This window comes from Babylonia areolata, chromosome 12 (assembly GCF_041734735.1).
Source record: "Babylonia areolata isolate BAREFJ2019XMU chromosome 12, ASM4173473v1, whole genome shotgun sequence".
In the NCBI taxonomy this organism is placed as follows: domain Eukaryota; kingdom Metazoa; phylum Mollusca; class Gastropoda; order Neogastropoda; family Buccinidae; genus Babylonia; species Babylonia areolata.
The window spans coordinates 21,446,111-21,468,622 of NC_134887.1; the positions used below are offsets into that span (position 1 = coordinate 21,446,111).

Genomic DNA, 22,512 nt, shown 5'->3' on the forward strand with positions numbered 1-22,512 from the left:
AGTGGCTATCGTCTATCCATATGCCCGGAAACCAACATGTCATGATTCTAACCGACTCAATGAATCTCATACAGAAAATTGAAAACGGAATGAGAAGCCCAGAGTGGCATAAGGCAATGCGCAACTTTCAGATTAAAAAACTCACATGGTCATACTGCCCGGGACATGCAGGAGTTAAGGGAAATGAGCGAGCTGACAGACTTGCTGGTAACGCAACACCAACGAGCGGCCTACATCTAGGAAAATCGGAAATCCTCAGAAAAGTCAAAGAATATAAAAAAAAGAACAGGTACAAGGCCATCACACCATCGATCGCCTCAAAGAAATAAAAGCAGAGAGAGGGAGCAGCCGTAAGTCTAACATGAAAGGTAGAGCACGATGCTTTGCAAATCAAACAAATATCGGCATCATTTCCAAACCAACATTGCGCAAATTTCTTCAAAACGGAACAAAGTCTCTGTGGGCTTTTCCAAATCCAATAGACTGAGCAACACAATAGACGCCATGTTCTTGGCATCAGAGATCTTTTCCCATCCCTCTTGCGGCCAATCAGTGGCAGCGTCTGTGCGTGTGTGTATGTGTGTGTTTGTGTGTATGTGTGGGTCTGTGTTTTTGAGTGCGTTTGTGCATGCGTGAGAGTGTAAGTGTACACAAGTGTCAGGAGAGTTCTGTGCATGTGTGTGTGTGTGTGTGTGTGTGTGTGTGTGTGTGTGTGTGTGTGTGTGTGAGGGGGAGGTGGGGGTGCAGGGAGGAGGTGGGGTAGAGGATGAGGTATGTGAGTGTATGCATGCCTACACTGTGGGAGCAACAGGATATTGGAACGTGTATATTATATATATATATATATATATATATATATATTTGTATATATGTGTGTGGGGTTGGGGGTGGGAGATATGGGCGTGTGTGCGTGTGCTTGTACAAGTAAGCGTTCATGTGTGTGTGTGTGTGTGTGTGTGTGTGTGTGTGTGTGTGTGTGTGTGTGTGCCGTGGAAGCTGCGATACATAGACTAGAAATGAGTGTGTGGAGGAGGGGGGTAGAGGAGGTGCAGGGTAATGTGTGTGTGTGTGTGTGTGTGTGTGCGTGTGTGGTGTGTGTGTGTTGGAGCTCATGTACGTTTATATGTATTTGACTGTGCTTTCATATCTGTGAAACTGCGTGTTTGGTGCATATCTGTTATGCATGTGTGGGTGTATGTGTGAATGTGTGTCTTCATGTTTTACATTTATTTGCTTATTTATCATCATTGTTGTTTTATTTATTTATTATATTATTATTATTATTACTATTATTATTATTATTATTATTATTATTATTATTATTATTATTTTCATTACTACTAGCTTTTTTTTAATATCATTTTTTTCTTCTTTTTTTCAAGGCCTGACTAAGCGCGTTGGGTTACGCTTGGCAGATGTGGTGTAGCGTATATGGATTTGTCCGAACGCAGTGACGCCTCCTTGAGCTACTGAAACTGAAACTGAATCTGACCATCAGAACAGAACAGGAGGCACCTGCTGTCCTTGGCAAGAATTTGATTCTACCCTACGACATGGCGCTTCATCCACAATGACTGTCTGAGTGCGCGATGAAGCAAGCTCGGCAGGCCTGTGTGATGACGTGTTTCGGACAGGCCAGACACAGGCCAGACGCTCTCGTGCTGCTCTCATACAGTGGAGAGTGTCTTGCCCGAGTAACATTCCCACTCTCTCGGCCGAAATGGTTAATATTAGGACAGTCGGCGTTGAGATGGTGCCCAGAGGCCAACTAGCCCCCAAGGCTGCAGCACAAAGAGCCAGTGCAATTTTGCTCGCCAGTTTGAGAGACGTAGTCTTTCTCAAAAGACTAAGCCGTAAACGACTTTCCATTGCAATGGAGAAACAACTGATCACACAGTCCTCTCACTTTGCTCTCTCTCTCTCTCTCTCTCTCTCTCTCTCTCTCTCTCTCTCTCTCTGTGTGTGTGTGTGTGTGTGTGTGTGTGAATAGAATAGAATAGAATAGAATAGAATACTTTTTATTTTCATAAAACCTTAAAGTTTATAAGACACAATGAAACATAAACATGAACATATTAAGAAGATAAGCATTCATGAACAAATTTCGCCAGCCTTGGCTGTATTTCTGTTAGAAGGATCAATTCATCTTCTAAACTTTTACAAGTATTACACAGTCTTTGTTCTTTCGGTGCATTTTTATATCTTCCCTGTTCGATTTGTAAGTCGTGGGCGCTGAATCGTAACATGGTCAGTGCTTTCCTGTGTTGTGTATTTGCTGTATTCTTTGAATACAGTTCAATTTTATAATTTGTCACAGCGTTCTAGTAAAATTCTAATTTAGATGAACTGTCATGTTTCTGTTTCCAAAATTTTACATATTCATTTTCAAGCTCCTTGGATACAGCATACCTTCATCTTTTAACACTAAAAGTGAACTGATTTTTCCAAACATGATCTAATCCAGTGCTAGTTAATACATTCCTTATGAAAAGTAGCCACTGAACATTTTCGTTTGTTTGACGATGCATGCATTTATATGTTGTGTATACAAGTGAATTTTGAGGAAGTTCTCATATGTGTATCCAATAGCCAATTACTTGACATATTATTTTTATGCTAATAGGGAATCTTCCTAATTCTCCTAAAACGGCGAGAACTACTGCTCTTTTATGTACACCAAGTAATTGCTTACAAAACTTGACATGAAGTCTTTCATGTGGAAATTTGTTGAAGAGACAATTACTGAATAATTCAAATAAATTAAACGATACATCTCCTGCAGCATCATATGAAACCAAACTTCTGCTCCATATGTTGAAATAGGCGTTATCAAAGTATCAAATAACTGACACATGATATCTATATTCTAAGTAGCACATGTAAAGCCTTATTTGCTTGATTATTAAGATGACCTTGTGCTCGACTTAAGTTGCCATTTCTATGAAATATAACCCCTAAATATATATATTCTTCTGTTGTTTCAATTATGTCCTCTCTATATTTATAATGTAGGGGTATTTCAGTTTTTGAAAAAACGATTACTTTTGTCTTTTCTCTCTTCAAACGTAAGCCCCATTGACTGCAGTAAGAGTGTAAAATGTTAAGATTTTGCTGCAAGCCGTCTTTAGATAATGACAAAATAACTAAATCATCTGCATATAAAAGACATGGGATTCTAGTAGATGAAGTGTTGTGAATTGTTGAGGAGTTCATATCTGTCATATCTGTGGTGATATCATTTATGAAAATATTGAACAGAGTTGAGCTGAGTGTATTTCCCTGATGTACCCCCTTTCGAATAATAAACCATCTGCTGTGTGCGTGCGTGCGTGCGTGCGTGCGTGTGCGTGTGTGTGTGTGTGTGTGTGTGTGTGTGTGTGTTTATGTGTGTGTGTGTGTGTGTGTGTGTGTGTGTGTGAGTGAGTGTGTGTGTGTGTGTGTGTGTGTGCGTGTGTGTGAGTGTGTGTATGTGTGTGTGTGTGTGTGTGTGTGTGTGTGTGTGTAAACAATATACTTTCAGGGGCCCAAGCAGGATTTAGACAGTCCCATTCTACATTACATGAAATGTTTGTTTTGAAATCACTGATATTTTCTCCATGAAAAAGAAGAAACTTTACTGTGCTTTCGTTGATTTTAGAAAAAGCATTTGATTCAGTTTGGAGAAGTGGGTTATGGCGAAAACCTGTTCATGAAGGCGTGAAAGGTAAACTTTTGCGTGTCATAATGAACATGTATGATAGAATTAAGTCATGTGTGTTTTTAAATGGTGAAAAATCTGATTTCTTTAACATTTGTATGGGTGTACGACGAGGAGAAAATCTCTCGCCTTTGCATTTTTCTCTGTATCTCAATGATTTAGATTTTATTTGACTGAGCATAAGAGTCCATCTGTTGATCTTTTATTGAATGTTAACATTTCAGAGTTAGATAATTACGTGCCATTATTTCTACTGTTGTATGCAGATGGCACAATTTTACTTTCAGAGACGAAAGGAGGATTACAACAGTCTCTCAATGTTTTTCACAAATATTCTTTAACATGGAAACTGGTGGTCAATGTAAAGAAAACTAAAGTGATGATATTTAATTCTACAAACAAGCTAAAGCCTGTTTTTAAGTTTGGTGATGCATGTTTGGATGTTGTTGATTCTTTTAAATATCTTGGTATCGAATTTAGTAGAAACGGAACTTTTTACAAAGCTAAAAAAATGATTTATGAAGAAAGCTATGTTTTCGTTACTTCATTCTGGACATGTACCAGTTTATGATTGTTCATATTTTGTTGTATTGTGCAGAAATATGGGGTTATGAAAATGTAGATATACTTGAAAAACTAGAATTGAAATTTTTGAAATGCTTGTTCAAACTGAACAGAAATACTATGACCCAAATTGTTTATGGAGAAACTGGTATTTATCCAAATAGTGTGTTAGTGAAAATGAGATTAGTTCGATTTTGGACCAGCTTAGTGATATCAAACACAGAAAAATATTCTGGGAAAATATATTTGACATTACTTGACTTATATCGAAATGGTATTTATTCTTCAAAATGGATCAGACAAAATTTTAATAGAAGCAGGTTATGACTGTGTTTGGGATGCTCAATTCTTTTTGGAGAGGGAATCTCTCTGCAAGAACGTCAACATTGCTTTGAGAGATAATTTTCAAAATCTAGGGAGACATGCTCTAGAGGCGAGTAGTAAATGTATGTTTTCTCGAAATTTCAGAAGTGGATTTGGTAGAGAAAAATATATGTCAATGCCTGATAAATACGTTAACAGCTTCTTCAGATTTCGAAGTAGTAATCATAAGCTGGAAATAGAAACAGGGAGACACAAAGGCATACCACGAGAGTTACGGCTTTGTAAGGTTTGTAACATGTCTGTGATTGGTGATGAGTTTCATTTTATAATGGAATGTCCCAATTATGATCAGTTACGAAATAGATGTGTTCCTAAAAAAATATTTGTCTCCAAAATCGTTTTTTAATTTTTGTAATAATGATATGCTCAAAGGAGGCAAAAAAGTCATTTTAGGTGTAAGTAAGATGATTAGATTTGCAAATGTTGCCTAGCTATACTTTTGGATTTAAAAGACATTTGTGTTTTCTCAATTTTTATGTGACATTGTTGTGTATTTGGAAATGTTTGGTCTGGGCACGAAAAGGTTATTTTGCATTAATCCTCCATACTTCAATAGGAGTGAAAGGATAATTAAAACTTGAAACTTGTGTGTCTGTGTGTCAGTGTGTGTGTGTGTGATTATGTGTGAGCGTGTGTGTGTGTGTGTGTGTGTGTGTGTGTGTATGTATGTGTGTGTGTGTGATTATGTGTGAGCGTGTGTGTGTGTGTGTGTACATGCATGTACTCGAGGCCTGACTAAGCGCGGTGGGTTGTGCTACTGGTCAGGCATCTGCCCAGCAGATGTGGTGTAGCGTATATGCGTTTGTCCGAACGCAGTGACACCTCATTTGCTACGTGCACCAACTTTTGCCAGAAATGTGGAGTTAAATAAGGGCGAGGAGATAATCGCTGATCCCATATTGTTACGTAAATTTCACGATAGATCATGCAGATTTTCTTTCATATATATTTCTATCTCTCTGTCTCTGTCTATATATATATATATACATGTGCGTGCGCGCGCGCGCGCGCGCGCGCGTGTGTGTGTGTGTGTGTGTGTGTACCAGAGGTGGGCAGGACGAATCATTTTCTTTGTTAAAGACTTGATAGGCGAAAATGGTAGATTGTGAATATGCAAACAAAGCATGGAAACAAATGAGACAGAATGAATTTTAATGGAATTTGCGGGTCGCAATCAACCGATTAAACATTGTATGAATAATATTGAAGATAATAGAGCAGAGGTTAACACAAGATCTAAGTAACTTTAAAATTAAGTGTAAACCAAGGGTTTAAACAACATTGTAATATTTCACTGAAAAAAAGTGAAGTGTTTTACATAAAATCATTTGACGTGAGAGTATCAGTCACAATACGATTAGGCTGGGAAGAAGTGTTTGATAAGATCAGCAAAATATATAACATGAAGTTAAAATGGTTTTACATTAGAATACCACATATAATTATGGTGACAAATGTCATTGTACAAAGCGTCGGTGAAATAGAAAATGATAGATGCAAATTATGTGGTAGAGAGATAGAGACACTATTAATCACTACTACTTTGATTCCCAGTATTTGCCTTTGTTTTCGGAAGATTGTATTGTAATTTTCTTTTTCTTTTTTTTCTTTTTTTTATCACGTCAGATTTCTCTGTGTGAAATTCGGACTGCTCTCCCCAGGAAGAGTGCGTCGCTACACTGAGAGCGCCAGCCATTTTTTTGGGTATTTTTTCCCTTGTGCAGTTTTATTTATTTTTCCTATCGACGTTATAAAATAGAAGAACACGACGCAAGAATACCATGCAACATACATGACTTTAAAGCAAAGTGGCTTTCTTTCAAGACATTATTTACTGACGTCTCTTGAATGTGTAATGTCGAATGTGTTTGATAAATGCCAGTCTTTTTCTGTTTATGTCGGATAAAATCAAATTTAAATGTTTATCATTAGTTTTTTTTTATTCCTTTTATTTTTTCACTCTTCTTCTTCTTTTTTCAATATTACCTGTTCACCTACTAATTAGATACAACACATTTATTCTTATGCATAAATTGTTCACAAGGCATGCCTACAATATCTAAAATCATTATTTTATTTTCAGTTCCAACGTAAATAAGACAGAGCTATTGTTCCTGAGCCTAAAATTGATTTATCTAAGACGAGTCTCTCATTTAATGGAAGCACAGGATGGAACATACTTCCAAAAGCATGTCGTCATATTCGAGCAATATCTCTGTATGAGTCAAAAGTGAAAATATTTCTGTTCGATACACTTGATTAACCTACTCGCGGTCTTTTGCAAATACTTGCTTATTATCAGTCCACTTGCTGCCATGCCATGATGACTGGAAAGTCGAATGTATGTGTGATTGTGCAAGCAAACGAACGAATGGATGTGCGTTTGTGTGTGAGTGTGTGGGCGTGAATGTGTACGCATGTCTGTGTTTGCTTGTTTTTATTGTGTGTGTGTGTGTGTGTTGTGTGTGTGTGTGTACGCGCGCGTGCATGTGTGTGCGCAGAAATGTACGTGATTATATAACAATTGTTCTTTTCATTGCTTTTTTAAAAATTCCGGTCACCGTTCTCATCCGTCATTTTTAATTTTCATCTTTTTTCATTTTATTTCTTTGTTTTTTTTATGTGTGTGTCGTTAAATGGGCAGAATTATAGAAAGGTCTTTACTGTGCCTAATTCTTTACCCATTAAAAATCCAACCAATCAATCAATCTTTTTCTTTGTGTGTGTTATCACAAACGATGAAGTGTGTAGAAGAGTCAAGCAAGCTATCGGGCGACATGATGATCTACTGACCACTGTAAAGAAAAGGAACTTGAAGCAGTTTGGCCACGTCTCGCGTTCATCAGGACTGGCCATGACCTTCCTGCAGGGAGCAGTGCACAGGAGAAGGAGAAGAGGCAGACAGAAGAAGAGATGAAAGGTCAACATCTCAGAGTGGACAGGTGTAACCCTGAGTGAGTCAGTCAGGACAGACAACGTGGGATGGAGGAGGCTGGTTGTGTGGTGCTCCTACGGTCTACGAGACAACAGGACAGATCGACAGTGAAATGCTCATGATCGTATTTGTCTATTATGTCATGAAGATCAGAAATGTGTCGTCAATGTTGCTGGTTCTTGTCCTGAACATGGCGCCAGTTAACAGTTGACTTGCTCCAACAAACAATACAGACAACAGTTCAGCTTGTTTTGGTTATGTTAGTGATGTTTCAAATAAAACACTCATGGAACAGCTGTGTATCCTGTTATTTCGGGTCTTTCTCTGTCTATTGTGATTTTTTTTTCAAAGAATGTGTTGCTGACCCTCTTACCCGATTATTTAAAAATGAAAATTGTTGAATTCATTTACTGTTATTGTGAATAATCACCATCGTCACCATCATCATCATAACAACAACAACAAAATAATAGTCTATGTGTTCACTTCAATATCTGTATCATTACTTTTCAGAAAACATGTTTCCACGCAGTTGTTGTTCTTTGCTGATAACTATGGCACCGCTGCACTCCCCCCCCCCACCCCACCCCCGCCCCCCTCACATCAGAATGTTTGTTTGCTTGACAGAAATTCACACGCACAAACAGTAATGTAACATCTGACTACTTTAACCCATGAAGATGCAGTCCCACTTTGTGTCGGACTTTCGAGACAGCAGGGATGAGCTTGTCCGCAAACTTCAGCATGGATCTGTCGGTGTTCCGCGGCCCGTCACAGCTGAACGGCCACGTCTTTTTGCAGGATCTATAATGGAACACGACCGCTGTCTCGGGTTTCACGAACTCCCTGTTTTTGAACATGATCAGGAAGATTGCGATGTCAGTCCACACACACACACACACACACACACACACACACACACACACACACACCTTAAATATATATATATATATATATATATATATATATATATATATATATCTTCAAAATTCCAATAACACAGGAATTATTCCCAGTCAATTGATGGTAACAGATGATGAATATATACAAACAAGATAAAGAAAATTTGTTTATGAATGCTGTTCCATTTATTACGCTAATTGATTAATTCATTGTGTGTTTATTTATTCATTTATTTACCATTGTACTTGTGTGTTATAAACCTTAATTTATTATATTCTATTCTATTCACATATTCGCACGCACACACACACAGACGCACGCTCGCACGCACGCACACACACACACACACACACACACACACACACACACACAGGGGGGCGGAGGGGGAGGGGTTGAGATATATATAAATTCTTCTTCTTCACCTTCTTCTTCTTCGTTCGTGGGCTGCAACTCCCACGTTCACTCGTATGTACACGAGTAGGCTTTCACGTGTATGACCGTTTTTACCCCGCCACACAGGCAGCGATACTCCGTTTTCGGGGATGTGCATGCTGGGTATACATATAGATGATATTGTTTCTCTATCAATGGTTTATCCATGGCAATGGGAAATCATTTACAGCTTAGTCTTTCGTGAAGGACTAAGACTCTCAAACTAGGAGGCAAAATTGCACTGGCTCTTAGTGCTGCAGTCTATGGGGCGAGTTGGCCTTTGGGAACCATCCCCAACACCGAGTGTCCTAAACGCCTCTTGGCCTAGAGAGTGGTGGGTGTAAGTTGGGCAAGACACTCTCCACTGTAATCCAATTCTAGCCCAGATAGTCGGGACAGCAGTTACCTCCTCTGCTGTTCTGATGGTCATAGTCGAACACGACTGACTGTTATACATTGTTCCTCTGTGGTCAGCAGCCAGGAAACGAGCAAGCAGCAAACACGATGAGCACTACACAGTGCGAAAACAACTGTTGCCTGCTGTGCGTGTTGACGCGATAAACTCCAGACTGGAAAAACCAAAATGCCTTACTCCTTACTCCGACCCTCCAGTGCCAGTCACTGAATCAGCATATAATGTTGAACCAAGACAGGGCTGACACTTCTTCCCCTTCTTAATGGAAAACATTATTATTAGTAGTATTCCCGACATTATAACAGTTCCCGTGTAACCCACAGAATCCTTCAGGTCTGTGGTGCTGTGTCCAGTTTTTACTCACTTGTGTAAACAAAGTGAGTCAATGTTATTATTACCCAGTGTTCGGTTACCTCTGTGTGTGTGTGTGTCTGTGTGTGTGTGTGGTAAACTTTAACATTGCCATTTTCTCTGGAAATACTTTGTCCGTGAATACCAAATTTGGCTCAAAAATAGTAGGAAAAAATCTTCACAATCATACGAATAAAAGATTGCAAGTCCCACATATTAATCCGTGTTTCTCGTATCATTAACGGTTTATTTCGTTGAGGTTATTTCCGAGATTCCGAAAACACCCGAAAACCGCATCTCAGTTGCAGTAGCGAAGGCGATGCTTTGTTAAAATGCGGGGTGACCTCGTTTTTCTTGTTCGCAATTAAATGGAAAGAAATACAAATTCTGGACAGAACACATACAGTTACACAGACTACATCATAGACGTGTGTACTGCATATGAATATTTTAAAGTGGATAGTCAATTAAAACTAAATTAAACATAAAAGAGAAATTGAATCGATCCTGTCCTACTTTCCCGGTGAGTGTAACTAAACCTGTCATTCATCTATCTAGATCCAGAGAAAACGGCTAAATGCTGCAGTGTGGTTACAGCGATGGCAACGTCTCCTTTACCGCAGACTTTATAGAATTATTAAATGCCTGAGATACACCAAAATAGCATGATTCAAACAGCGTTACCACTTCGAATTCCGCAATCGATTTATCGCCCTTAAAAAAGCATGTTTATATATTGATTTTTGAACGTCATTGTTAGATCCGCAATAGTGCAGTGACTAACACATTTTCTTCCCACCCGAGCACGCTGGGTTCGAATCTGCGCTCAGGCCTTTTTATCTTCTTTCTTTTTTAACACGAAGTTTTATAATAACAAATACTGAACACATTTTAACGATTAAAAGTTTGGTTTTTTAAAAGTGTATCACAAGTGAGTCTTGATGGCCTTGCCTCTCTTGTTCAGTCTTGTCATTTACTGCCCAGCGCTCCTTTCAATCCCCTGTGTTACTACTGATCCCAGTATGTCGTGTCTGGTATTTCTCCACTTAGGGATTTCAGGAAAACCTTCTTCTTCTTCTTCCACTAGACGACCAACATCAGAATGTTGATGAAAACTGTCGTGTTGTGGGTGGTTGCTGTTGGGCGCAATTCAGCTGGGCTACTGAGGGATGTGCTATTAATTGATAGGGGGAATGGGGCGCAGTCCACTGGTGTGTTCTCATCTCCAGCTAGGCCAATCCGGCTACCGTAGCGGTCCCCGGGGATACTCTCGTCGGCACAGACCTAGCCTGCTGTTTTATTCCTTCCAAGTCATGTTGGCCTTTGAGATAGACGTATTCTTTATAAAAGATAGGTCCATGCCAATCAATCTTCGCTTAATAAGTGAGCATGTTTAGGTTAATAGTTAAACTCAGATTTGTAAGCCCACGGTTTCTCGCAATCTCACGATTTCTCTCACTTTGAGAGAAATGGCCGGGGACGCCTCCACGAATCCTTTCACTTTAAGAGAAATCGTGGGATTGCGAGAAATCGTGGTCCTTCCCCTCCCACCTTTTCTCTCAGTTGCGAGAGATGTGTGAGAAATCCTGGGAAGTCTTCTTTATTTTAACATATATATATATATATATATATATATAAGAATTCCTTTTGTCATCGGGGCTGGATTCTTGTCTTTTCCCAATAAGTGAAAAATCAGAGATGAAAAGAAAAGAGAAAGAGGAGGGCGACGATAATGACGATAATGATAACGACAGTGGTGTTCTTGAAGACATCAAATTAGTGAAACTGAAGTACATCTATTTATTGTATTTCACATAAGATGGATCACTGCAATGCACTAACCTCAACTTCAACATCGGAATCAATAGCAAGCAACGAAACCAAGGCATTGTAGATAACTCAAACAGAAATATAATACAATATATCATAATATAATATAATATTACATAACATGTATACTACAGTATAAGATAACATAATACAATACAATGTAATGTAACACTGATAATATGATGTCACATAATATAATATATTATTATACGACTTGAACCGAATATTTCCCGAGGGATGTAACAGGTAATGACATTAAAATGATTCAACTATCTACATAAATGCGATAAAAAAAAATGTTTCACAATGATTTATCCTCATGTTGGGAGCGTGAAAACTGGACCAAATAGTTTTGATGTTTGTTGTGATGCAAACTTTTCTGACACATTTATTTAGAATGTGCTTCATTTCATGCTTCATCTCTTTGTGTTAGCATGCTTTCGCATGTAAGATTGCACTGGAAATAGAATGTCATGGAAGACACTCAGAACATGAAAATATCATTTTGAGAAACAAAGTGAAATTAAAGTACATATCAACCAGCCAAATAAACACACAAACGGAAACACACACACACACACACACACACATACACACACACATACACACACACACACACTCATTCACCCACTCACCAGCTCACTCACTCATACACATACACATTTTTTAAACCAGTTTTGTGTCATCACCTTCACCGTCTATTGTTGATGTCTTTGCTAACGCCACTGTCATTATAATGATCGTCGTTGTTGTCGCTCCCATTTCTCGTTTCTTTTTCTCTCTTTCGTTTTTCTCTGAGATTTGCATTGGGAAATGACAAGAACTCAACTCTGAAGACAAAGGAAATCTTTTTTTGATTAAAATAAGGGGGACTCGCAACAGAGAAATCGCCGGTTTACAGGATTCTTCCCCAACTTTACTGAAAACGAAGACATAATGACTTGAATATATCTCCCCCTCTCTCTGTCTTCCTGTCGAGTGTGAATATATATGTATATATATATGTATACATATCTATCTATATCTATCTATTTATCTATCTATCTATGATGCTGAAATGTGACAATAGAGTGAATAATAAATGCAGGCCCATATGTTTTCGTTTTCCACAAAGAAAAGGAAAAGCATCGGTACAGTTTATTAATTGATAACCTTTAAAAAAAAAAAAAAAAGACTGTTTTGGGATGGTGTGGGGTAGGAAGGATTATGTGGGGTGTGGGGTAGGAAGGCACGAATTCAACACAACCTGTCGTTTCCTGTGCATGCCAACCTGCCCTTTGGGCAAACAAAAGACGAACATGAGCAGCCATGAAAGATTTAACCGTCAAGCAAACACACACACACACACACAGGCACACACACACAACACACACACACACACACGCACGCACGCACACACACACACACACACACACACACACACACACACACACACACACACACACACACACACACACACACTGCACTCACGCTGTAAATGGTTTGTACGGATACGCGTTGTGTGTGTGAGCCTGGTGCGTTCGCTCAGGAAGATAGGCAGTCTTGATCACAGCATTCTTGGGGTCTGTACAGTTCAAATACCGCAGGAACATCAGAGAAGCGTTAGGGTCCACAGGGCCCCAGTGGTCCAGAAAAAACACAGGCTTGAATTTCAGGACGGCGGCGATTTTCTGTTTGTCAAACTGTTGCTGTCAAGAGACAAAACATATTATGTAGTGGGGATTTCCTTTTTGCTCAGGCGACTTTCACATGAAGACATAGAGCGGGGAAAAGAGGCCCGTGGAAAGAGAGAGACAAACAAACGAACGAACGAACAAACGAACGAATGTTTTATCCAGATGAGGCCAGAGCCCCTTACTGAATGGGGATTCATTAATAAATGATAATGAGAAAATGACATGATACAGTAAATCGACAATTCAGATCAATCAAAAATAGTTAACACAAATATTCAACAGCATTCACGACGTAACTGTACCTAATCGCTTCAATGCTTCGTGTATATATATGGCTAAGTTATACAGAGTACATTCCTGTCTTGAAGACATGAGTAAATTAAACCTAAAATTAGACGGATCTCTATAATATTTTGGTTGAATCAGTCCTTGTCTAAAGTCACTCAAAGCAGGGCAACATAGCAAAAAATGCAGTTCATCTTCCTAACCCAGACTGCATCAACGGCATGTATACATATGTTCATGTAAAACACTATGTCTGAAACTATGAGAAGCAATAGTACAAACACCGAATCTAAATTTTGTCAATGCGCATTTTATATATCTGTTCAGTCCTAACTCAATGTATGGTTCAATTTCATGCGATGTTTTAAAAAGTCTATAGAAAGAGACAAAGAGAGAAACAGAGACTGACAGGCGGAAAGAGTGTTGTCAGTAAATTACAGTAGCAGGCGAAAGTAGTTGTTGCAGTAGAAGCACCTGTTTCATTTGAAGTAATGAATATAATGTGCGTGCGTGTGTGTGTGTGTGTGTGTGTGTGTGTGTGCGCGCGCGAACGCGCGAGCGCATGTGAAGAAACAGTCATTAAACAATCTTTTAGATCAGATGATACATCGAGGTCCAGTGTACAGCATACACAAAGCGCACGTACGGCGTATGGTGGTGTGGGGTTAGGGGGTGGGGGGGCGGGAGCTTGCTTCAGCCGCCATTGTTTTCTGAGATTTTGTGTCATTTTTACACTCCTTGTGCAGATCAAATCATTATATTTGAAGCCACTAAAGAATACTGAAGCTTTCTTCTTCTTTTTCTTCTATCACACCCACAACCCCACACACCCCCACACGCACGCCCACCCAGCCCCCACCCACCCCCACACCCCCACACGCACACCCCCTCCCACACACCCTCCCCCCTCCCACACACACACATCTACGCCCTTCCCTTGCAAATACGACTCCAATACCATCTTCTTTAGATCGTTATCAACCATTCTAACACTTCAGCAGAGGCACAGCGTGTAAAACATACGTAAAGGAACATAATTATGTGTGTGAAAAAACGAGCACTCTTGTACACACACAGCCATGAACTGATTAAATGTCAATCAATCATTCTATCTGTGCATCTTCTTTTCTCTGTCTCTTTAGAGCAGTAGACTGAATTTAGCAATCAGCAATTTACGTTTATACAGAAACATGCGCATTTGCGTGCGTGGGTCTTTCTGTGTCTGTATATGTGCAGGACCCCGCGTGCAAACATGTGGGTGTATGTATATGTGTGTCTGTGTGTGTTTATAGGTGTGTGTGTGTATGTGTCTGTATGTCTGTCCGTCTTTGTCTGCATGTCTGTTTGTGATGAATGGAACGCCTGGTAGAATCAGAATATGAACGGTGTGTGTGTGTGTGTGTGTGTGTGTGCGTGCGTTCGTGCGTGCACGTGTGCGCACGTGCCAGTGTTTGTGAATGTATGCCTGCATGTGTGTGTATGTACACGTGCATAGGTGCGCGTGCGTGAATGTGCTCATGTGTGAATGGCTGTACCGTCAGGAAAGCTTTGAGACTGGTGAAGCCACGTGGGAAGATGAACTCATCCATGTCCACGGTGGAGACGTACTTGAAGCCAGCCAGACGTAAGCGACAGTCCCAAACGGGTAGTTCTTTGTCGTCACCGTACCGCGTCCAGTCTCTGCCGTCCTTTAGAACGAAGCGACCCCATGGGCGTCCTTCATGGACAGAGAACAACCACATTAGATACAACGTCGATGAGGTGACAGAATTTGGAAAAAAAAATAATAAAAAATAGATAAATAAAAAAAGGCATTTTTTTTTCAGTTTCAGTTTCTCAATAAGGCGTCACTACGTTCGGACAAATGCATATACGCTGCATCACATCTGCTAGGCAGATGCCTGACAGCAGCATAATCCAACACGCTTGTCAGGCCTTGTTCAGGTTTCAGAGGAACAGAAAGACAGAAATAAAGAAAGTTTCTGGGAAAGAAAAGCAGGGAGGAAGAGAGAAAGAAAGGAAGGAAGGAAGGAAGGAAGGAAGGAATGAAAGAAGCAAGAAAGGAAGTAAGGAAAAAAGGAAGGTATGTTGGAATACATAATTCAAAAGCTCTGACTGAAAACTGCACCAGGGCTGGTTATTTTGCACTGAATTCGTTAGCCATTTCCATTCTCCTAAATGAGGTTGCAGAAAGGTCCTGCAGTATTGTACGACTATCGGCAAGTGAATTCCTATCTACTGTATCTACCGCTGGGCACAGAAAGGCGGGACCCAGTCATCTCCTTCCGCCATTTTAGTCTTCACCGTCTGGTCCGATAGCAGTTTGAATCTGGGTGGAGTGAGGAAAACCTGAGAAAAGAAAATGCCTTTCCCGAGGACACAGCACCATGCCGAAAGGGGCTTCGAACCCTGATCCCTGGTGAACACAGGGTCAGAAGTGGAAGGCCTGACCGATTGTGACACGGCGCCTCCTCTCCTGCACTGTCCAGCGTCATCATGGCCTGGCTTCGCTGACGAAGATCTAGGAAGGGCGTTGTCCACGTCTGATGCAGGCACGCTCATGGCTGACAAGGCCAATGCGGGAAAAGCAGAGTCGGCCGCAGCGGCTGCAAGGGAAAGTCTGGTCTGGGTTCGCGGCTGCAGCGTCGTGGTTCTTCCTCCTTCTGCGTTTGTCCTCAAGGCTGGCCCTGCGGTTGTTTTCGAAGGAGGAGACAGCTTGGTGGATGGTGCGTCGCCAGGTCTCTCGATCAGCGGCTACTGCGGACCACTGGCGATGGTCAATGTGACAGGCACCGAGAGCTTTCTTCAAGGAGTCTTTGTATCTCTTCTTGGGTGCTCCTCTGTCACGGTGGCCAGTGGACAGTTCGCCATACAGCGCGATCTTGGGCAGGCGGTGGTCCTCCATCCTGGACACGTGCCCTGCCCAACGTAGCTGGGTCTTTAGCAGCACTGCCTCGATGCTGATAGTCTTTGCCTGCTCCAGGACCTCGACATTTGTGATGTAGTCACTCCAGTGGATGCTGAGGATGGTGCGAAGGCAGCGCTGGTGAAAGCGATCAAGCAGTCGTATGTGGTGCCGGTAGGTGACCCAGGTTTCGGAGCCATACAACAGGGTGGGCAGTACAACAGCTCTGTACACGCTGATCTTTGTGTCTTTCTTCAGGTGTTTGTTGTTCCACACTCTCTTGTACAGCCTGCCGAATGCGCTGTTTGCCTTTGCAAGTCTGTTGTCGATCTCCTTGTCGATCTTGGCGTCAGACGAGATGGTGCAGCCTAGGTAGCTGAACTGGTGGACCGACTTCAGCTCTGTCTCACCGATGCTGATGTGAGGAGCGTGGAATTCTTCCCGTGGGGCAGGCTGGTGGAGAACTTCCGTCTTTTTCAGACTGACTTCTAGGCCGAAGAACTGCGCAGCCTCTGCGAAGCAGGACGTTATACGCTGCAGGGCCGCTTCTGTATGGGCGACGAGGGCAGCATCGTCGGCAAACAGAAGCTCTCTGATGAGTTGCTCCAGTGTCTTGGTGTGGGCCTGTAGCCGCCTCAGGTTGAATAGGCTGCCATCAGTGCGGTATCTGATGAAGATACCGTCGTCGTCGCCAAGATCTTCAGTGGCCTGTTGGAGCATCATGCTGAAGAAGATCGTGAAGAGGGTCGGCGCGAGGACACAACCTTGTTTCACTCCATTTCCAATTGGGAAGGGCTCCGAAAGGTCGTTGCTGTGTCTGACCTGTCCACGCTGTTCCTCATGTAGTTGGATGACCATGCTGAGGAATTTTGGGGGGCATCCTAGACGTTTCATGATCTCCCACAGACCTTTTCTGCTCACGGTGTCGAAAGCTTTCGCGAGATCGACGAATGTCGCATACAGTCCTTTGTTCTGTTCCCGACATTTTTCTTGTAGCTGTCTGAGAACGAAGACCATGTCAGTGGTGCCTCTGTTGGCTCTAAAGCCACACTGACTCTCTGGGAGATGTTCTTCGGCGATAGTAGGCACCAGCCGATTTAGGAGGACTCTGGCGAGGATCTTGCCTGCGATGGAGAGCAGAGTTATCCCCCTGTAGTTGGAGCAGTCCGACTTTTCTCCCTTGTTTTTATACAGGGTGATGATGACTGCGTCACGGAGGTCCTGTGGTAGTTTGCCTTGCTCCCAGCAGCAGACAAAGAGGTTGTGGAGTTTGGAGTGTAGTGCTGGGCCTCCATTCTTCCATGCCTCCGGCGGAATTCCGTCAACCCCTGCTGCCTTGCCACATTTCAGCTGTTCAATGGCCTTGACAGTCTCTTCTAGGGTTGGTAGCTCGTCCAGTTGTAATTTCACTGGCTGTTGTGGGATGCGGAGAATTGCCGAGTCTTGAACCGTGCGGTTGGCGCTGAAGAGGGCCTGGAAATGTTCCGACCACCTGTTCAGGATCGACGTCTTGTCTGTGAAGAGCGCCTGGCCGTCTGCGCTGCGCAAAGGACTCTGGACCTGGTATGAGGGACCGTACACCGCCTTCAAGGCTTCGTATAAGCCCCGGTAGTCACCAGTGTCTGCACAAAGCTGAGCCCTCTCTGCCAGGTTGGTCCACCACCCATTTTGAATCTCACGAAGCTTGCGCTGGAGGTTTCTGCATATGAGCCGGAAGGCTGCTTTCTTCACCGGACAAGACGGTTGTGCAAGGTGAGCCTGGTGGGCTGATCTCTTCTTCGCCAGCAATTCTTGGATCTCCTGGTTGTTTTCGTCAAACCAGTCCTTGTTCTTTTTCGACGAGAACCCTAGGACTTCTTCAGAGGACTGCAGGATGGCTGATTTCAGCTGTGCCCATAGTGCTTCTGGAGAGGGGTCTGTGGGGCAACTGGGGTCTTCAAGTTTGTCCTGAAGCTTCGCCTGGAATTCAGCTTTCACTTCAGCTGACTGAAAGTTGCCGACCTGGAATTTCTTCCTAGGAGCTCCTCCTTTCTTTGGTTTGGGCTTGAAGTGGAGCCTGAGCTTGCTGCGGACGAGGCGGTGGTCAGTATGACACTCCGCGCTGGGCATCACTCGGGTGTGTAGGACGTCTCGTACGTCTCTCTGGCGCATCAGGATGTAATCAATGAGGTGCCAATGTTTGGACCGAGGATGCATCCACGTTGTCTTCAGGCTGTCCTTCTGCTGGAAAATGGTGTTGGTGATGGTAAACTGCTGCTCTGCACAGAACTCGAGAAGAAGGCGCCCATTGTCGTTGCAATTACCAACGCCATGCTTGCCAAGGACTCCTTTCCAGGCTTCTGAATCTTGGCCAACTCTGGCATTGAAGTCGCCAAGGATAATGACCTTGTCGTCAGCAGGGGTGTTCTGAACGAGGTTGCGCAGATCAGTGTAAAACTTGACCTTTTCTGTGGGGTCCGCTTGGAGGGTTGGAGCGTACACGCTGAACAGAGTGGCATGCTGTTTGTTCCGTAGTGGGAGGCGCATGGACATAATTCGGTCTGAGTGTCCTGTTGGCAGGTTTTCAAGCTTGGAGGCAATGGTGCTGCTGACCATAAAGCCTACGCCATAAAGGCGTCTCTCGGTCTCTGGCTTGCCTGACCAGTAGAGGGTGTACCCAGCGCCGTGTTCCTGGAGGCTGCCTTCCCCTGCAAAGCGGACTTCGCTGACGGCAGCAATGTCAATGTTCAGTCTCTGAAGTTCGTGTGCGACTAGAGCGGAACGCCTTTCTGGGTGGTTGCTGTCTGCAGAGTCACGCATGGTTCGGATGTTCCAGCATGCTACCTTTAGTCCTTTTGCACCTAATTGTGAGGCAGGTGCCGGCCTTTTCTTCTCTATTGTTGTTCGACCGCGTTTGGAGATGCCCGTTGACCGCGGCTAGCCAACTGGGGGGTATGGAGATGAGCATTTGTTTGGACCACCTTTTCTAGGCCCCTCTCCGTGTGGAGCAAGCAGTGCTGTCCCTAGAAAAGGCTGCTTGGTCGTTCAGGGTGCTGCCGAGTGATGCTGTCACCTCCGGGTCAACAATCAGGCGACCAATATCCTGAACCGCCTGCATGCAGGATTGGAACTGCGGCCTCCAGTGACATCTTCCACCTGCCGTTTTCGCCCCTTTCCCATCGCTACAGGGCTTGGAATAGTTGGTGGCGCGGACGTGGACGTGTCCTTCAAGCCTGTGCAATGGAATTTTTAGGTGGAGTGCAGTGTGCGCAGTACTGGCCCCACCCTTTACACCCGTGGTTCATCTGCCATAGCCTAGCAAGCTGGGACGGTGACAGTGAGGTCCTCAGGTCGTAGGTTTTATATCAGACTGTCCTTGTCCTAGCCTCTGGCTCAAAAACCTTCCTCGGAGGCACGGGGGCGCGGCTACTGAAAGTCGGGACATGGCCATGGACCCAGGGTCAATGCATGTCGAGACTGTCCTGCATTCCTTAGCACTTCATGGGTTTTACTTCAGACTTTTCCTTGTCTTAGATGGACTGCCTTCCCAGGCTGTCGAGCTCCATCTGCCCACATGTGACAGGTACCACAGGGTTACATGGTACCTGTGGCAGGTAGAGACCTGACCTGACTACAGAAGACGTAGAAGCGTAGAAGACGTTCAACATGCTGGGTCTGTGTGTTCTGCCGCTCCCGATTCTCGGCCAACATGAACAGCAAGAGCACTGTAAAGGGCCCAGTGAGGACGATACAATTTGTCATCACTATGAGACTGGTGACAGCTGAATCCAAATCTTCTGTGTGCGTGACAGGGAATGCAGTAATCTTCTGCTGCTTGTCACCCGGAGCAATGGACTGAATTCCTGATGAAAATTTAAAAAAAGAACAGAGAAAGAAGTTGCCTGCTGCTCTTTAGTCACGGTGACAGGAAAGGAAGGCAAGATGTTCCACAGTACAGGCTGACTCCAGTCTTTATAACTCTGTGTCCGCCATCACTCGGCCCACTACAACCAAGAAAGCACCAAGACAGGAATCCATGGGGTTGGTGTAACTAAATATTTCATTTCAAGAAGACGCTTTTCTGCAAACAAATGAATTTGCGAGAAAAACAAATTGCAGAATGCTGCTGTGTTTTAAAGATCGTCGTCAGAGGATACAGCTGATGCAGAGAAGATGTCGGCTTCCACCCACTCTGCAGTAAGGAAAGAGCAATTGTTGTTCCAATGGACGACTGATATCAAAACTGACTGGAAGTGTTGAAGAAATGAGGGGGAAGTGGTGAAATGTGGTGTGGTTGTGATGATGGAAGTGGTGAAATGTGGTGTGGTTGTGATGACGGAAGTGGTGAAATGTGGTGTGGTTGTGATGATGGAAGTGGTGAAATGTGGTGTGGTTGTGATGACGGAAGTGGTGAAATGTGGTGTGGTTGTGATGATGGAAGTGGTGAAATGTGGTGTGGTTGTGATGACGGAAGTGGTGAAATGTGGTGTGGTTGTGATGATGGAAGTGGTGAAATGTGGTGTGGTTGTGATGACGGAAGTGGTGAAATGTGGTGTGGTTGTGATGATGGAAGTTGTGAAATGTGGTGTGGTTGTGATGATGGAAGTTGTGAAATGTGGTGTGGTTGTGATGATGGAAGTGGTGACATCTGGTGTGGTTGTGATGATGGAAGTTGTGAAATGTGGTGTGGTTGTGATGATGGAAGTTGTGAAATGTGGTGTGGTTGTGATGATGGAAGTGGTGACATCTGGTGTGGTTGTGATGATGGAAGTTGTGGAATGTGGTGTGGATGTGATGATGTGAGTGGTAATATCTAGTGTGGATGTAATGATGGAAGTTGTGGAATGTCGTGTGGTTGTGATGATGGAAGTGGTGACATCTGGTGTGGTTGTGATGATGGAAGTTGTGGAATGTGGTGTGGATGTGATGATGTGAGTGGTAATATCTAGTGTGGATGTAATGATGGAAGTTGTGGAATGTGGTGTGGTTGTGATGATGGAAGTGGTGACATCTGGTGTGGTCGTGATGGAAGAACTTACTTCTCCTCCCAACGACTACCTGAATCAGAAGGTGAAAGGGGACCAATATTGTTCACCAGAGGCATGGCACAAGAGCAACATGATTTCCATGCGCGCAAAAACTGAAAGACCATGCTTCATGGACACCCACAACAGGAACAAACATGCAAAATGAAAACCATAGTAACACTTCAGTCACAGCTGGTCGTAAGGCTGAACGAAGTCACACCAGCTCTCCCACATTTTAAATGATCAGTAACTAAGCGATTGGAGAGCATGAGGGTGGGGAGGGGGGGTGGGGGTGGGGGCGTAAATCAGACTAAATATCCAAACACCTATAAACACATATTGTTATTGGTCAATACGTATTGTCAATCACCGCCCTTTCTAAGAGCGCCCTTTTTAAGAGCTGAGGGCGCTTTACATGAAAGAAAAATTTTACAAATTACAAATCATTCATGACCTCTCTTTCTCAACCCCCCACCCCTTCCTCCACAGACTCTCCCTTTCCCCTCTCCATTCATCCAAAGTGAGCTGACATGGGTGGTGTTGGAGCACACGGAAGTTGAGAGTGCCTATAGATAGGTTTTAAAAAGACGAGTTTTTAGTGGTGAGCAAAAAGTAGAAATAGAATCAGGTGCACGGATATGATGAGGAAGGTTGTTCCAGATATGAGGAGCAGTAAAGAAGAAAGAACGTTCACCAAAGGTTCTTGTATTGACACGAGGAAGTTTCAAGAGTCAGAGGAGACCGGATATTTCTTGAGGGACTGTAAACACTGAAAAGGTCAGAAAAAATATGTAGGTCCTGCAGAGTGGAAAGCAGAATAGCAGAGACACGCAACTTTGTATTTGATCATCACTTCAATGGGGAGCCAATGTAGAGTGTGGAGGTGGGGAGAAATGTGATCAGTACGTGGGACAGGCAGGCAAATACCAAAAGCGTCAGCAACTAAAACACGTGCATTTAATTGTCATGACGTTGGTGATTTACAAAAAGAAAATGATATATTTGACTATTTGAGACAACAGAAATGCAATACATATAAATTCTCCAAAAGTCACGTTTAAAGGTAGAGTAAGAACATTTATTTCGATCGAGTTAAAGTTTTAGCATTTGACTTGGTGGTTCAGAAAGC

The 22,512-nt window shown here is 43.0% G+C and overlaps 1 protein-coding gene across 1 annotated transcript in view; it reads right to left on the reverse strand.

The window, feature by feature from the left end:
- Positions 1–8,183: 8,183 nt before the first annotated feature.
- LOC143288105 (uncharacterized) overlaps positions 8,184–22,512 on the reverse strand; it is a 33,114-nt gene continuing 18,785 nt past the window's right edge. Inside the window, exons 5-7 of the mRNA XM_076596392.1 lie at positions 15,008–15,189; positions 12,982–13,199; positions 8,184–8,426 (exon numbers count right to left, since the gene is read on the reverse strand). Coding sequence (XP_076452507.1) covers positions 8,243–8,426; positions 12,982–13,199; positions 15,008–15,189 — 584 coding nt within the window. The 3' untranslated portion in view covers positions 8,184–8,242. The remainder of the gene's footprint in view (positions 8,427–12,981; positions 13,200–15,007; positions 15,190–22,512) is intronic.